The 18,530-nt window shown below is 48.3% G+C and overlaps 1 protein-coding gene across 3 annotated transcripts in view; it reads left to right on the top strand.

Moving 5' to 3' along the window:
* The first annotated feature begins 1,070 nt into the window (after positions 1-1,070).
* ctc1 (CTS telomere maintenance complex component 1) overlaps positions 1,071-18,530 on the top strand; it is a 61,572-nt gene continuing 44,112 nt past the window's right edge. For 2 of the 3 annotated variants that reach the window (XM_054738748.2, XM_054738747.2), the window contains exons 1-13: positions 1,154-1,339; positions 1,561-1,660; positions 5,594-5,690; positions 5,770-5,992; positions 8,515-8,741; positions 8,810-8,939; positions 9,057-9,350; positions 9,428-9,550; positions 9,620-9,849; positions 9,931-10,075; positions 10,141-10,334; positions 12,129-12,298; positions 12,436-12,550. In XM_054738748.2, coding sequence (XP_054594723.2) covers positions 1,286-1,339; positions 1,561-1,660; positions 5,594-5,690; positions 5,770-5,992; positions 8,515-8,741; positions 8,810-8,939; positions 9,057-9,350; positions 9,428-9,550; positions 9,620-9,849; positions 9,931-10,075; positions 10,141-10,334; positions 12,129-12,298; positions 12,436-12,550 — 2,102 coding nt within the window. In that variant the 5' untranslated portion in view covers positions 1,154-1,285. Of the gene's footprint in view, positions 1,340-1,560; positions 1,661-5,593; positions 5,691-5,769; positions 5,993-8,514; positions 8,742-8,809; positions 8,940-9,056; positions 9,351-9,427; positions 9,551-9,619; positions 9,850-9,930; positions 10,076-10,140; positions 10,335-12,128; positions 12,299-12,435; positions 12,551-18,530 lie in introns of all 3 variants that reach the window. The other variant, XM_054738745.2, reaches the window with a different exon arrangement.

Here is an 18,530-nt window from a genome sequence, read left to right as displayed (position 1 = left end):
AAGTTCTACTACTTGCTGGATATTTTTATATATACTGTTATTTTGTCTTGTAATAGTTAATTACATACTCCTTTATTCCATATCATAGCAGTGTCATTCATATATTAAAACTGTCAACTGTACACTCATTTGGCAGAATAAAAGTTTGACAGTTATTCATTTGTTCTTTATTAGTTATTCATCAGTTCTTCAGACTGAAAACCAAAGGGGACAGGGCCTTTCAGACTATTGCACCCAGACTTTGGAACAGTCTACCTTCAAATCTCCGTCTCTCTAACACTGTAGAGGTCTTTAAAGATCATCTAAAAACTCACCTTTTCATCCAGGCGTTCCCTCCCTAAATGTTTCAGAATGATGGCTTTGTTCAGGTTCACACCTTCACTTTGTTTATACTCATGATTTTATTTTCTACTTTATCACTGCTATGGTTTTTTCTGATGTTTTTATTGGTTAGAGGAATTTGCCCTGATCTTTATCATGTTGTACAGCGCTTTGTGATTTATATCCGAGAAAGGCGCTATATAAATAAACTTTTACTTACTTACTCACTTACTTACTTCATTGTCACATTTCAGTAACATTTATAATTAAACAAGTTGTAATTAAACAAATTAAATAAATGACTACAACATTTCCCCCTGTTAAGTGCAGTAGACTGAAATGAATAGCTTTATTTGGAAATATAACATATCTAATATTTAATGGACTCACGTAAAATTTTTCTTCAAAATAGACCCCACTGATGAACTGATTAAGTGTTTTTTTTATAAAAAGAAGAGAGAAAATGCACAAAGGTAGGAAAGGAAAAGAAAGTGATAAAATCAAATCAAAGCTTTATTTATAATAATATATTAATAATACTAATATAATAATATATATTTATAATATAAAATAATAGGTTTTGTTAAATGTTCTTCATATAATGAATTAACTGACAAAGTTTTTGCAGGGTGTGACAAAAAACGTTCAAGGTCAAGCTCCTGGGGCTAAGCCCCCCCATATCTCAATCCTAGTGACGTCCATGGATGACAGCGTTGGTTTTTTCCTGTAGAACCAAGCTGCGCAGTTGCAGCTGCGCAGTCTGACCAGCAGGAGGAGCTGCGCAGCGCTGATCCCCGACAACAGGAAACAGCGAAGAAGAAACCAAACCGGAAGCTGTTTAAAGCATTTCGGCGCCGCTTTTAGCTCCAGTCGGGTTCGAAATAAACCCGAACCACAGACCCGGAACCGGACCTCTGCTGACCGGGACACCGGACTCGGTACAGACGGTTCCGAGTCCGGAAAGATGGACTCCGCCCTGCAGCTGTTCCTGGACCGGTTCGGACCCAGCAGTGAAGCGGTCAGTCTCAGGTGTTCAGGGCATCACGTGACGTTTATTTACATTCACCTGAGCGTTCTTACGTGTCACAGCGTTAACACACACACACACACACACACACACACACACACACACACACACCATCTGACCAGCCGTGTGTGTGTGTGTGTGTGTGTGTGTGTGTGTGTGTGTGTGTGTGTGTGTGTGTGTGTGTGTGTGTGTGTGTGTGTGTGTGTGTGTAGGAGTCTGAGTGGCTGAAGAGCTTCTTCACCTTCATCTGTCATCACCTGTGTCCTGGTACCTGTGACCCCGCCCCTTCTGCTGGTGACCAGCCATCACCAGGTGACCTACTCAGTCAGATCTTTAGTGGTATTCTGCTTGTTGTCTCTGCTGGTTCTACACCTGGGTTTCTTCTGTCTGGTCCCCTAAAACTTACCTTATTCAGTCATTCAGGTGTTCCACGTCCCACAGGTGGTAGGACCTGCTAAAGTAGCAGTTTACAGTAGTTTACAGCCTCTGTTACCATGGAGACAGACACAGGTGGGTGTACAGCCCCTGTTACCATGGAGACAGACACAGGTGGGTGTACAGCCTCTGTTACCATGGAGACAGACACAGGTGGGTGTACAGCCCCTGTTACCATGGAGACAGACACAGGTGGGTGTACAGCCCCTGTTACCATGGAGACAGACACAGGTGGGTGTACAGCCTCTGTTACCATGGAGACAGACACAGGTGGGTGTACAGCCCCTGTTACCATGGATACAGACCTTAGGTGGGTGTACAGCCTCTGTTACCTTGGAGACAGATACAGGTGGGTGTACAGCCTCTGTTACCATGGAGACAGACACAGGTGGGTGTACAGCCCCTGTTACCATGGAGACAGATACAGGTGGGTGTACAGCCTCTGTTACCTTGGAGACAGATACAGGTGGGTGTACAGCCCCTGTTACCATGGAGACAGACACAGGTGGGTGTACAGCCCCTGTTACCATGGAGACAGACACAGGTGGGTGTACAGCCTCTGTTACCATGGAGACAGACACAGGTGGGTGTACAGCCCCTGTTACCATGGAGACAGACACAGGTGGGTGTACAGCCTCTGTTACCTTGGAGACAGATACAGGTGGGTGTACAGCCCCTGTTACCATGGAGACAGACACAGGTGGGTGTACAGCCTCTGTTACCTTGGAGATAGATACAGGTGGGTGTACAGCCCCTGTTACCATGGAGACAGACACAGGTGGGTGTACAGCCTCTGTTACCATGGAGACAGACACAGGTGGGTGTACAGCCCCTGTTACCATGGAGACAGATACAGGTGGGTGTACAGCCTCTGTTACCTTGGAGACAGATACAGGTGGGTGTACAGCCCCTGTTACCATGGAGACAGACACAGGTGGGTGTACAGCCTCTGTTACCTTGGAGACAGATACAGGTGGGTGTACAGCCCCTGTTACCATGGAGACAGACACAGGTGGGTGTACAGCCTCTGTTACCATGGAGACAGACACAGGTGGGTGTACAGCCCCTGTTACCATGGAGACAGACGCAGGTGGGTGTACAGCCCCTGTTACCATGGAGACAGACACAGGTGGGTGTACAGCCTCTGTTACCATGGAGACAGACGCAGGTGGGTGTACAGCCCCTGTTACCATGGAGACAGACACAGGTGGGTGTACAGCCCCTGTTACCATGGAGACAGACACAGGTGGGTGTACAGCCTCTGTTACCATGGAGACAGACACAGGTGGGTGTACAGCCCCTGTTACCATGGAGACAGACACAGGTGGGTGTACAGCCTCTGTTACCTTGGAGACAGATACAGGTGGGTGTACAGCCCCTGTTACCATGGAGACAGACACAGGTGGGTGTACAGCCTCTGTTACCTTGGAGATAGATACAGGTGGGTGTACAGCCCCTGTTACCATGGAGACAGACACAGGTGGGTGTACAGCCTCTGTTACCATGGAGACAGACACAGGTGGGTGTACAGCCCCTGTTACCATGGAGACAGATACAGGTGGGTGTACAGCCTCTGTTACCTTGGAGACAGATACAGGTGGGTGTACAGCCCCTGTTACCATGGAGACAGACACAGGTGGGTGTACAGCCTCTGTTACCTTGGAGACAGATACAGGTGGGTGTACAGCCCCTGTTACCATGGAGACAGACACAGGTGGGTGTACAGCCTCTGTTACCATGGAGACAGACACAGGTGGGTGTACAGCCCCTGTTACCATGGAGACAGACACAGGTGGGTGTACAGCCTCTGTTACCTTGGAGACAGATACAGGTGGGTGTACAGCCCCTGTTACCATGGAGACAGACACAGGTGGGTGTACAGCCTCTGTTACCATGGAGACAGACACAGGTGGGTGTACAGCCCCTGTTACCATGGAGACAGACGCAGGTGGGTGTACAGCCCCTGTTACCATGGAGACAGACGCAGGTGGGTGTACAGCCTCTGTTACCATGGAGACAGACGCAGGTGGGTGTACAGCCCCTGTTACCATGGAGACAGACACAGGTGGGTGTACAGCCCCTGTTACCATGGAGACAGACACAGGTGGGTGTACAGCCCCTGTTACCATGGAGACAGACACAGGTGGGTGTACAGCCCCTGTTACCATGGAGACAGACACAGGTGGGTGTACAGCCCCTGTTACCATGGATACAGACCTTAGGTGGGTGTACAGCCTCTGTTACCTTGGAGACAGATACAGGTGGGTGTACAGCCCCTGTTACCATGGAGACAGACACAGGTGGGTGTACAGCCTCTGTTACCTTGGAGACAGATACAGGTGGGTGTACAGCCCCTGTTACCATGGAGACAGACACAGGTGGGTGTACAGCCTCTGTTACCATGGAGACAGACACAGGTGGGTGTACAGCCCCTGTTACCATGGAGACAGATACAGGTGGGTGTACAGCCTCTGTTACCTTGGAGACAGATACAGGTGGGTGTACAGCCCCTGTTACCATGGAGACAGACACAGGTGGGTGTACAGCCTCTGTTACCTTGGAGACAGATACAGGTGGGTGTACAGCCCCTGTTACCATGGAGACAGACACAGGTGGGTGTACAGCCTCTGTTACCATGGAGACAGACAGGTGGGTGTACAGCCCCTGTTACCATGGAGACAGACACAGGTGGGTGTACAGCCTCTGTTACCATGGAGACAGACACAGGTGGGTGTACAGCCCATGTTACCATGGAGACAGATACAGGTGGGTGTACAGCCCCTGTTACCATGGAGACAGACACAGGTGGGTGTACAGCCTCTGTTACCATGGAGACAGACACAGGTGGGTGTACAGCCTCTGTTACCATGGAGACAGACACAGGTGGGTGTACAGCCCCTGTTACCATGGAGACAGACACAGGTGGGTGTACAGCCTCTGTTACCATGGAGACAGACACAGGTGGGTGTACAGCCCCTGTTACCATGGAGACAGACACAGGTGGGTGTACAGCCCCTGTTACCATGGAGACAGACGCAGGTGGGTGTACAGCCTCTGTTACCATGGAGACAGACGCAGGTGGGTGTACAGCCCCTGTTACCATGGAGACAGACACAGGTGGGTGTACAGCCCCTGTTACCATGGAGACAGACACAGGTGGGTGTACAGCCCCTGTTACCATGGAGACAGACACAGGTGGGTGTACAGCCCCTGTTACCATGGATACAGACCTTAGGTGGGTGTACAGCCTCTGTTACCTTGGAGACAGATACAGGTGGGTGTACAGCCCCTGTTACCATGGAGACAGACACAGGTGGGTGTACAGCCTCTGTTACCTTGGAGACAGATACAGGTGGGTGTACAGCCCCTGTTACCATGGAGACAGACACAGGTGGGTGTACAGCCTCTGTTACCATGGAGACAGACACAGGTGGGTGTACAGCCCCTGTTACCATGGAGACAGACACAGGTGGGTGTACAGCCTCTGTTACCATGGAGACAGACACAGGTGGGTGTACAGCCCCTGTTACCATGGAGACAGATACAGGTGGGTGTACAGCCCCTGTTACCATGGAGACAGATACAGGTGGGTGTACAGCCTCTGTTACCATGGAGACAGACACAGGTGGGTGTACAGCCTCTGTTACCATGGAGACAGACACAGGTGGGTGTACAGCCCCTGTTACCATGGAGACAGACACAGGTGGGTGTACAGCCTCTGTTACCATGGAGACAGACAGGTGTAGGATCCACAGAAGCCCACCTGGTGTTGTTTATTGTTTACTTTGGTGTTTGTTGACGCTGCTGCAGGCCCCTCTCAGCTCAGTGGCTACCAGCTGAGTGTCCGTGTCCTGCAGATCATCAAGGACAAGGCGTGTGTCTCTCACAGCTTACCTGTCAGCTACAGGTAACTCCCTATCACCTTCTGACACCTCTATGCTCATGGGTCATGTGACCTCCACAGGTGCTCTCCTGTCTGTCTGCAGGCTGGTGTCCGTTTCTGAGCTCCTCTCCCAGCAACACCTGGCCTGTGTCAGCAACCTGTCCTGGAGCACTAATCAGCAGCGAGAGTGGGCCAAGGAGGCGGAGCTATCTGGGGCGGGTCACAGGGCACTGCCACGTGTCAACCTGCTGCTGATTGGCTGGCTGAGAGAGGGGCGGGGCGGGGAGTGGAAGCTGGCTGACAGCAGTGGCAGTGTCAGGTGTGAGGTAAGGGGGGCGGGGCTTCAGGTACATAAGCTCATTATCGGTCAGTCTGGAAACACGGGCCGTGTTCGAGTTGAGCGGCGCCTCGCCTGGAAGACAGACGAGAGCAGACGGACGCAGCAGGGGGCGTGGCTGAAAGCCGGCGTTTGAGTCGGACAGATGTCCCTGCATGTGTAGCTCAGGGGTGACGATGGCTGAAGATATCGCGTTCGCGTTCATACGTGTTTAATTATTTATGTTAATTCTGGTGCAGCAGAAGCACACCCTCACATGCTTGTGTATATCATATATTATAGACATGTGCATATGTTTATGTTTATTTATTTATGTTTATTTATTTAGCAGACGCTTTTATCCAGAGCGACTTACAGTTTATAACCTATAGGGCATGTTGTAATGTGTGGGGGACACCGGAGTACCCGGAGGAAACCCACGCATGCATGGGGAGAACACGCAACTCCACGCAGGAAGACCGCAGCCGAGTTTCGAACCTGCAACCTTCGTGCTGCGAGGCAACAGTGCTAACCACTGCACCACCATGCAGCCACCATATATAGACATGTTTATGTATTTAGCAGACGCTTTTGTCTAAAGCGACTTACAAGTGATAATCGGCATGTTGCCCTTGAGGCTAACAACAACTTGACATCAATCATGGAGAGGAGGGAACAAGGAGTGGACAGTAGAGAGGGGGGACGGGTGCAGGGAGGGTGCTAGTTTAGAAGATGCTCTCTGAAGAGCAGGGTCTTCAGGAGTTTCTTGAAAATTGAAAAGGAAGCTCCTGTTCTGGTAGTGCTTGGAAGGTCATTCCACATTTGTGGAACGATGCATGAGAAGAGTCTGGATTGTCCTGAGCGTGGTGTAGGCACTGCTAGCCGACGATCCTGTGATGACCGGAGCGGCCGGGCCGAGACGTAAGCCTTTGCAAGAGGATTCAGGTAGATGGGAGCCGTACCATCTCGGACTTTGTATGCTAGTGTTAGCAATTTGAATTTGATGCGTGCTGCTAGCGGTAGCCAGTGGAACTCAATGAGCAGAGGGGTGACGTGTGCTCTTTTTGGCTGATTGAAGACCAGACACGCCGCTGCGTTCTGGACCATTTGAAGAGGTCTCACAGTCCAGCCTGGAAGACCAGTTAGAAGGGCATTGCAGTAATCGAGGCGGGAGATGACAGTAGATTGCACCAGGAGCTGGGTGGCATGTTGTGTTAGGTATGGTCTGATCTTTCGTATGTTATACAGCGCAAAGCAGCATGAACGAGCAACAGAGGCAACATGATCTTTGAAGGTCAGGTGTTCATCAATCACAACACCCAGATTTCCAACTGCCTTTGAAGGAGCCAGAGATAGGAAGTCATTTTGGATTGAGATATTGTGCTGTATGGATGGTTTTGCTGGGATGACAAGTAGATCAGTTTTAGAGAGGTTGAGTTGGAGATGGTGGGATTTCATCCATTTTGAGATGTCAGAGAGACAGTTTGATATTCGTGCAGAGACAGTTTGGTCGTCCGGTGGAAATGACAGATAGAGCTGGGTGTCGTCTGCATAGCAGTGGTAGGAGAAGCCATGTGATAGAATGATCTCACCCAGTGAGGTGGTGTATATGGCAAAGAGAAGAGGTCCTAGTACAGAGCCCTGGGGGACTCCTGTGGCAAGAAGAGGACTGTCCAAGCCAAGATACACTGAATGATCGTCCTGTGAGGTACGATTCAACCCAGGCGTGTGCTTTCTCTGTGATGCCCATGCTAGAGAGTGCGGTCAAAAGGAAGCCATGGTAACAGTGTCACATGCAGCCGATAAGTCGAGCAGGATAAGCACTGAGGATCTGGCAGTCGCAGACATGACTGTAATAATATATTATAGACATGTGCCTATATAGTTGTCATCATCAACCTAACATGATGTACAGAATACACGTGACCAACTATTCTACACCGGATGTTTGGATCAAAATATGAACCAATCAGATCTTAGATCAGGTGAGAGCCAGGCGTTTCCCGTCATCCTCTAGGTTTAGCAGCCGAGGGAGAGCAACTGCAGCGCCTTGCTCCAAAGTCTCCGGCCGCCTTGATCTCTCAAGGTTATCGGTGCCTACCTAGGCGTGACATCAGAGCAAGTCGGACACAAATCTAACCGGCAAGCGCCGATCATCCAGTCGGCGCAGAACTGGCTCATCTCGAACACGGCCAGTGTGTTCAGCTCCTCCTCCCTCTGGTCTCCAGCTGTGAGAACATCTGCAGCAGGAAGTGCCCAGATATGAAGTCAGACACACCTGAGCTACTCAGGTAAATACAGGTGTGTCTACCTGAGTGGCTCAGGTGTTCAGGAAGGAAAACAGCTGCAGGAACTCACCCGCAGAACCAGATGATTCAGGTGGCGGGAGCTTTCAACAACCTCACCTGTGCGTCTTACCTGCGTGTCTCACCTGCGTGTCTCACCTGCGCGTCTCACCTGTGTGTCTCACGTGCGTGTCTCACCTGTGCGTCTCACCTGTGCATCTCACCTGCGTGTCTCACCTGTGTGTAGCTGGTGTCTCCGTCTCCTTTGTGGCTCGATCGTCCCGTCTTCCTGCCTCACTGGAACTACATCCCCCATGACGCCTCTGGGCAGCAGGAGGAGTCGGGGCTGGTAGAGCTGATTGGTGCTCCTGTTCTGCTTTGTGCTGAAGCTGAGCTGGGATTGGCTGCAGGAGGAGGGGCGGAGCCTGTGGGAGCTGTGGTTGTCAGCAAAGCTGCTGGGTTTCTGAAGAACAGGTGAGTCACATGACCTCCCCGCTGTGACAGCACACCTGTTTTCTGTGTGTGACCTCTGTGTGTGACAGGGTCAAAGGTCAGCGGGTGTCAGTATACGGTCAGGTGGAATCAGTGTGCCCTCTGCTGGTGGTGGCAGGAAGCACCTTCTTCTTCTTCACCCTGAAAGACGACACACACACACTTCCTGTCCTCGTAAAGGTAGGAGACCCCAGTGGCAGGAGTTTAGAATCACGCAGGAGTGTTTAACGTGTGTGTGTGTGTGTGTGTGTGTGTGTGTGTGTGTGTGTGTGTGTGTGTGTGTGTGTGTGTGTGCAGGACAGCAGGCTGTGCTGGGCTCAGTGTGTGTGTGTTGGACAGAGTGTGTGTGTGACAGCTCTGCGTGTGTGTGTGCTGCGAGGCTGGAAAGGAAACAGCGTTCTGTGTGTGACCGAGCGCTCACAACTACACACACAATACACACACCCTGATGGCGCACAGCCCGGCACACACACTCCTGCTGACTCCGCCCCCAGTCCCTCCCTGCTGGGCAACAACGAGGAGGTGGAGCCTGAGGAGGACCCTACCCAGTCAGCAGTGATGATGAAGCACTCCAGAGTCATCAGCTACCAGGTGAGGGGCCTCTGATTGGCTGATGATGTGTTGTAGCCTTCACCTGTGAGCTAAGCCCCTCCCCTGTCCTCTGACAGGGCACAGTGACAGAGGTGGTGAATGAGGGGGCGGGGCTGTATGTGATTGACAGGACGGTGGGATTGTGTGTGGCCTATCAGCCGTCAGCGAGGAGGAGGCTGAGAGCAGGTGACCAGGTGGAGGTGAGTGTGCTGCGCTCTGATTGGCCGAGTCCTGCTCTGACGTGTTAACCAGGTGTTTGGATCCTGCAGCTGCACCACGTCCACTTCCTGTACCGGCCCTGTGCTGACCTCCCTCCCAGCATGCTTTGCTGCTGTCTGAGCTCCAGCCTGAGGGTCACCACCTTCAGCAGGTTGGAGGGCTGTCCTCCTCCTTCCCGCTGTCCTGGAGACGGTGTGTTGCCATGGTTACTGGCACAGAACAGCACGGGCCCCGACCAGTACCTGTGGGTGTGTCACCTGACCTCCCAGCTGTCCAAGAGGTGAGGAGGGAGTCAGGCTGGATTCTGCTGAGCGTCCCCGACCCCTGTCCTCAGCTGGCTGTGTCCCTGTCTCTGTTGCAGCCTGGCCCCAGGTCTGCTGAAGCAGCAGTGTGTCTGTCTCCTCTCCTGGAAGCTGATGGAGACTCTGTGGAGACGGAGAGGATGGGGACAAAGAGACATCTATTCTGAGATGCTGGACAAACCTCACAGCTGTCCTCTGACTCAGGTAGATGTCTTCACCGGTAGCGGTTGGGATCCTGAAGTCCGTCTGAGTCTGTGTGTCCTCCTCAGTACCGCGTGGACCCCGCCCTCCCTGAGTACATCAGCATCTCAGACCTCCTCCAGGCTCTACAGTCCAACGTCTGGTCTCTGAAGTCTCTGCTGCCCCCTAAAGGATCCGGTCTGACCAGGACTCAGATCAACTCAGCGCTGTCCTGGTCCTGCAGGACGCTGTCTTCTGACCCTCAGACAGGAGACAGTCTCAGGTAAACCCTCACCTGCTCAGGTAAACGTCTAGTGACACAGAAGTAGACTTTGATGTGCTGTTAGGCCCCACCCCTGTGGCTAATGAGCGTGTTTATAGTAACCCTATATGTATTGCTAGGCCCCGCCCCCTGTAGCTAGTAGGCGTGTCTATTGTATCTCTGGCTGTGTTCGATGAGCCAGTTCTGCACAGATTAGACCAGCGGTGATCGGCGAGCGGTGCATGCCGGTTAGATTTGTGTCTGACTTGCTCTGACGTCATGCATACGTAGACAACGATAACCTCGTGAGATCAAGGCGGCTGCAGATTTTGGAGCAAGGCGCTGCAGTTGCTCTCCCTCGGCTGCAAAACCTAGAGGATGACGGGAAACGCCTGGCTCTCACCTGATCTAAGATCTGATTGGTTCACATGTTGATCCAAACATCCGGTGGTAGAACATGAAATGTTAGTTGGTCACATGTATTCTGTAAATCATGTTATGTTGATGATGACAACTATATAGGCCATAAAGAGAAATGTGTTTTGTGTTCTTTTGTCACGTTTCCTATGAGCACACTGAAGCTACAGCTGATAACCTTTACTTATTATTACAGTCATGTCTCCATATACAATATATGATATCCACAAGCACGTGAGGATGTTTCAGCTGCTAACAGGCACCAGAATTAAAATAAAACATTAAACAAGTATGAACGCTAACGCGATATCTTCAGCCATCATCACCCCCGAGCTACACATGCAGGGAAATCTGTCCGATTTAAACGCCGGCTTTCAGCCACGCCCCCTGCTGCTTCCGTCTGCTCTCGTCTGCTTTCCAGGCGAGGCGCAGCTCAACTCGAACAAGCCCTCTCTCTTTATTGCTAGCCCCGCCCCTTGCTGCTAGTGGGCGTGCCTATAATAACTGTCTTTGTTGCTAAGCCCCGCCCCTTGCTGCTAGTGGGCGTGCCTATAATAACTGTCTTTGTTGCTAAGCCCCGCCCCTTGCTGCTAGTGGGTGTGATATAATAACCCTCTTTATTGCTAGCCCCGCCCCTTGCTGCTAGTGGGCGTGTCTATAATAAGTCTTTGTTGCTAGGCCCCGCCCCTTGCTGCTAGTGGGCGTGTCTATAATAACTCTCTCTTTGTTGCTAGGCCCCGCCCCTTGCTGCTAGTGGGCGTGTCTATAATAACTGTCTTTGTTGCTAAGCCCCGCCCTTTGCTGCTAGTGGGCGTGTCTATAATAACTCTCTCTTTGTTGCTAGGCCCCGCCCCTTGCTGCTAGTGGGCGTGTCTATAATAACTCTCTCTTTGTTGCTAGGCCCCGCCCTTTGCTGCTAGTGGGCGTGTCTATAATAACTCTCTCTTTGTTGCTAGGCCCCGCCCCTTGCTGCTAGTGGGCGTGTCTATAATAACTCTCTCTTTGTTGCTAGGCCCTACCCCTTGCTGCTAGTGGGCGTGTCTATAATAACTCTTTGTTGCTAGGCCCCGCCCCTTGCTGCTAGTGGGCGTGTCTATAATAACTCTCTCTTTGTTGCTAGGCCCCGCCCTTTGCTGCTAGTGGGCGTGTCTATAATAACTCTCTCTTTGTTGCTAGGCCCCGCCCCTTGCTGCTAGTGGGCGTGTCTATAATAACTCTCTCTTTGTTGCTAGGCCCCGCCCCTTGCTGCTAGTGGGCATGTCTATAATAACTCTCTCTTTGTTGCTAGGCCCCGCCCCTTGCTGCTAGTGGGCGTGTCTATAATAACTCTCTCTTTGTTGCTAGGCCCTACCCCTTGCTGCTAGTGGGCGTGTCTATAATAACTCTCTTTGTTGCTAGGCCCCGCCCCTTGCTGCTAGTGGGCGTGCTCCAGCTTCCCTCCCTGACGTCTGAATTCAGTCAAACTTTGCAGCTCAGGGATGCTACTGGAGCTGTGTGCTGTGTCGTCACGGAAACCAGTAAGGAGGATACGGGACGTCAGACGGCTTCCTTCAACACTGCTTGGATAGGTATACACACACACACACACACACGCACACACACACACACACACACACACACACACACACACACACACACACACACACACACACACACACCTAACCTGGCTCTAGGAACACAGAGCTAGTGTGTGTCTGTGTTTCAGGATGTCTGGTGTGTGTTCGTCAGTTCACCATGGTAACAGAGAGAGCCCTCCAATCAGATTTCCCTTCCTATCAACATCTGGATGAGGACAAGTTCATCACATTCAGAAGCTACAGGTAGGTACACACACACACACACACACACACCACCACCAAACTGAGGACATCAGTACCAAACTGAAGACATCAGTACCAAACTGAGGACATTAGTACCAAACTGAGGACATCAGTACCAAACTTAAGACATCAGTACCAAACTGAGGACATCAGTACCAAACTTAAGACATCAGTACCAAACCGAGCACATCCGTACCAAACTGAGGACATCAGTACCAAACTGAAGACTTCAGTACCAAACTGAGGACTTCAGTACCAAACCGAGGACATCAGTACCAAACTGAGGACATCAGTACCAAACTGAGGACATCAGTACCAAACTGAGGACATCAGTACCAAACCGAGGACATCAGTACCAAACCGAGGACATCAGTACCAAACCGAGGACATCAGTACCAAACTGAGGACATCAGTACCAAACTTAAGACATCAGTACCAAACTGAGGACATCAGTACCAAACTTAAGACATCAGTACCAAACCGAGCACATCCGTACCAAACTGAGGACATCAGTACGAAACTGAAGACTTCAGTACCAAACTTAAGACATCAGTACCAAACTGAGGACATCAGTACCAAACTTAAGACATCAGTACCAAACTTAAGACATCAGTACCAAACTGAGGACATCAGTACCAAACTGAGGACTTCAGTACCAAACTTAAGACATCAGTACCAAACTTAAGACATCAGTACCAAACTTAAGACATCAGTACCAAACTGAGGACATCAGTACCAAACTTAAGACATCAGTACCAAACTTAAGACATCAGTACCAAACTTAAGACATCAGTACCAAACTGAAGACATCAGTACCAAACTGAGGACATCAGTACCAAACTGAAGACATCAGTACCAAACTGAGGACATCAGTACCAAACTGAAGACATCAGTACCAAACTGAGGATATCAGTACCAAACTGAAGACATCAGTACCAAACTGAAGACATCAGTACCAAAGTGATGACATCATTACCAAAGTGAAGACTTCAGTACCAAACTGAAGACATCAGTACCAAACTGAGGACATCATTACCAAACTGAAGACTTCAGTACCAAACTGAGGACTTCAGTACCAAACTGAAGACATCAGTACCAAACTGAGGACATCAGTACCAAACTGAAGACATCAGTACCAAACTGAGGACATCATTACCAAACTGAAGACTTCAGTACCAAACTGAGGACTTCAGTACCAAACTGAAGACATCAGTACCAAACTGAAGACATCAGTACCAAACTGAGGACATCAGTACCAAACTGAAGACATCAGTACCAAACTGAAGACATCAGTACCAAACTGAGGACATCAGTACCAAACTGAAGACATCAGTACCAAACTGAGGATATCAGTACCAAACTGAAGACATCAGTACCAAACTTAAGACATCAGTACCAAACTGAAGACTTCAGTACCAAACTTAAGACATCAGTACTAAACTGAAGACATCAGTACCAAACTGAAGACATCAGTACCAAACTGAAGACATCAGTACCAAACTGAGGACTTCAGTACCAAACTGAAGACATCAGTACCAAACTGAGGACATCAGTACCAAACTGAGGACATCAGTACCAAACTTAAGACATCAGTACCAAACTGAGGACATCAGTACCAAACTGAGGACATCAGTACCAAACTGAAGACATCAGTACCAAACTGAGGACTTCAGTACCAAACTGAAGACATCAGTACCAAACTGAGGACATCAGTACCAAACTGAGGACATCAGTACCAAACTTAAGACATCAGTACCAAACTGAGGACATCAGTACCAAACTGAGGACTTCAGTACCAAACTGAAGACATCAGTACCAAACTGAAGACATCAGTACCAAACTGAAGACATCAGTACCAAACTGAGGACTTCAGTACCAAACTGAAGACATCAGTACAAAACTTAAGACATCAGTACCAAACTGAAGACATCAGTACCAAACTGAGGACTTCAGTACCAAACTGAAGACATCAGTACCAAACTGAGGACATCAGTACCAAACTGAGGACATCAGTACCAAACTTAAGACATCAGTACCAAACTGAGGACATCAGTACCAAACTGAGGACATCTGTACCAAACTGAGGACATCAGTACCAAACTGAGGACATCAGTACCAAACTTAAGACATCAGTACCAAACTGAGTATATCAGTACCAAACTGAAGACATCAGTACCAAACTTAAGACATCAGTACCAAACTGAGGATATCAGTACCAAACTGAAGACATCAGTACCAAACTTAAGACATCAGTACCAAACTTAAGACATCAGTACCAAACTTAAGACATCAGTACCAAACTGAGGACATCAGTACCAAACTGAGGACATCAGTACAAAACTGAGGACATCAGTACCAAACTGAGGACATCAGTACAAAACTGAGGACATCAGTACCAAACTTAAGACATCAGTACCAAACTGAGGACATCAGTACCAAACTGAGGACATCAGTACCAAACTTAAGACATCAGTACCAAACCGAGCACATCAGTACCAAACTGAGGACATCAGTACCAAACTGAGGACATCAGTACCAAACTGAGGACATCAGTACCAAACTGAAGACATCAGTACCAAACTGAGGACTTCAGTACCAAACTGAAGACATCAGTACCAAACTGAGGACATCAGTACCAAACTGAGGACATCAGTACCAAACTTAAGACATCAGTACCAAACTGAGGACATCAGTACCAAACTGAGGACATCAGTACCAAACTTAAGACATCAGTACCAAACTTAAGACATCAGTACCAAACCGAGCACATCTGTACCAAACTGAGGACATCAGTACCAAACTGAGGACATCAGTACCAAACTGAGGACATCAGTACCAAACTTAAGACATCAGTACCAAACTGAGGACATCAGTACCAAACTTAAGACATCAGTACCAAACCGAGGACATCAGTACCAAACTGAAGACATCAGTACCAAACGGAGGACATCAGTACCAAACTTAAGACATCAGTACCAAACTGAGGACATCAGTACCAAACTTAAGACATCAGTACCAAACTGAGGACATCAGTACCAAACTGAGGACATCAGTACCAAACTTAAGACATCAGTACCAAACTGAGGACATCAGTACCAAACTTAAGACATCAGTACCAAACTGAGGACATCAGTACCAAACTGAGGACATCAGTACCAAACTTAAGACATCAGTACCAAACCGAGCACATCCGTACCAAACTGAGGACATCAGTACCAAACTGAAGACTTCAGTACCAAACTGAGGACTTCAGTACCAAACTGAGGACATCAGTACCAAACTGAGGACATCAGTACCAAACTTAAGACATCAGTACCAAACTGAGGTCATCAGTACCAAACTGAGGACATCAGTACCAAACTGAGGACATCAGTACCAAACTTAAGACATCAGTACCAAACTGAGGACATCAGTACCAAACTTAAGACATCAGTACCAAACTGAGGACATCAGTACCAAACTGAAGACATCAGTACCAAACTGAGGACATCAGTACCAAACTTAAGACATCAGTACCAAACTGAGGACATCAGTACCAAACTGAGGACATCAGTACCAAACTGAAGACATCAGTACCAAACTGAAGACATCAGTACCAAACTGAGGACATCAGTACCAAACTGAAGACATCAGTACCAAACTGAAGACATCAGTACCAAACTGAGGACATCAGTACCAAACTTAATACATCAGTACCAAACTGAGGACATCAGTACCAAACTGGGGACATCAGTACCAAACTTAAGACATCAGTACCAAAGTGATGACATCATTACCAAACTTAAGACATCAGTACCAAACTTAAGACATCAGTTCCAAAGTGATGACATCAGTACCAAACTGAAGACTTCAGTACCAAACTTAAGACATCAGTTCCAAAGTGATGACATCATTACCAAACTGAAGACTTCAGTACCAAACTTAAGACATCAGTACCAAACTTAAGACATCAGTTCCAAAGTGATGACATCAGTACCAAACTGAGGACATCAGTACCAAACTTAAGACATCAGTACAAAACTGAGGACATCAGTACCAAACTGAGGACATCAGTACCAAACTTAAGACATCAGTACCAAAGTGATGACATCATTACCAAACTGAAGACATCAGTACCAAACTGAGGACATCAGTACCAAACTGAAGACTTCAGTACCAAACTGAAGACATCAGTACCAAACTGAGGACATCAGTACCAAACTGAAGACATCAGTACCAAACTGAGGACATCAGCACCAAACTGAAGACATCAGTACCAAACTGAGGACATCAGTCCCAAAATGAAGACATCAGTACCAAACTGAGGACATCAGTACCAAACTGAAGACATCAGTACCAAACTGAGGACATCAGTACCAAACTGAGGACATCAGTACCAAACTGAAGACATCAGTACCAAACTGAGGACATCAGTACCAAACTTAAGACATCAGTACCAAAGTGATGACATCAGTACCAAACTGAAGACATCAGTACCAAACTTAAGACATCAGTACCAAACTGAGGACATCAGTACCAAACTGAAGACTTCAGTACCAAACTGAGGACTTCAGTACCAAATTTAAGACATCAGTACCAAACTGAGGACATCAGTACCAAACTTAAGACATCAGTACCAAACTTAAGACATCAGTACCAAACTGAGGACATCAGTACCAAACTTAAGACATCAGTACCAAACTGAGGACATCAGTACCAAACTGAGGACATCAGTACCAAACTTAAGACATCAGTACCAAACTGAGGACATCAGTACCAAACTGAAGACATCAGTACCAAACTGAGGACATCAGTACCAAACTGAGGACATCAGTACCAAATTGAGGACATCAGTACCAAACTTAAGACATCAGTACCAAACTGAGGACATCAGTACCAAACTGAAGACATCAGTACCAAACTGAGGACATCAGTACCAAACTGAAGACATCAGTACCAAACTGAGGACATCAGTACCAAACTGAAGACATCAGTACCAAACTGAAGACATCAGTACCAAACTGAGGACATCAGTACCAAACTGAGGACATCAGTACCAAACTGAGGACATCAGTACCAAACTGAAGACATCAGTACCAAACCAAGGACATCAGTACCAAACTGAGGACATCAGTACCAAACTTAAGACATCAGTACCAAACTGAGGACATCAGTACCAAACTTAAGACATCAGTACCAAACCGAGCACATCCGTACCAAACTGAGGACATCAGTACCAAACTGAAGACTTCAGTACCAAACTGAGGACTTCAGTACCAAACTGAGGACATCAGTACCAAACTGAGGACATCAGTACCAAACTGAGGACATCAGTACCAAACTGAGGACATCAGTACCAAACCGAGGACATCAGTACCAAACCGAGGACATCAGTACCAAACCGAGGACATCAGTACCAAACCGAGGACATCAGTACCAAACTGAGGACATCAGTACCAAACTTAAGACATCAGTACCAAACTGAGGACATCAGTACCAAACTTAAGACATCAGTACCAAACCGAGCACATCCGTACCAAACTGAGGACATCAGTACCAAACTGAAGACTTCAGTACCAAACTGAGGACTTCAGTACCAAACTTAAGACATCAGTACCAAACTGAGGACATCAGTACCAAACTGAGGACATCAGTACCAAACTTAAGACATCAGTACCAAACTTAAGACATCAGTACCAAACTGAGGACATCAGTACCAAACTGAGGACTTCAGTACCAAACTTAAGACATCAGTACCAAACTTAAGACATCAGTACCAAACTGAGGACATCAGTACCAAACTTAAGACATCAGTACCAAACTTAAGACATCAGTACCAAACTTAAGACATCAGTACCAAACTGAAGACATCAGTACCAAACTGAAGACATCAGTACCAAACTGAGGACTTCAGTACCAAACTGAGGACTTCAATACCAAACTGAAGACATCAGTACCAAACTGAAGACATCAGTACCAAACTGAAGACATCAGTACCAAA

The sequence above is a fragment of the Nothobranchius furzeri genome, chromosome 2 (assembly GCF_043380555.1).
Source record: "Nothobranchius furzeri strain GRZ-AD chromosome 2, NfurGRZ-RIMD1, whole genome shotgun sequence".
In the NCBI taxonomy this organism is placed as follows: domain Eukaryota; kingdom Metazoa; phylum Chordata; class Actinopteri; order Cyprinodontiformes; family Nothobranchiidae; genus Nothobranchius; species Nothobranchius furzeri.
Note: the sequence above shows the minus strand (reverse complement) of the source record. Positions and strands in the feature narration are given on the sequence as shown.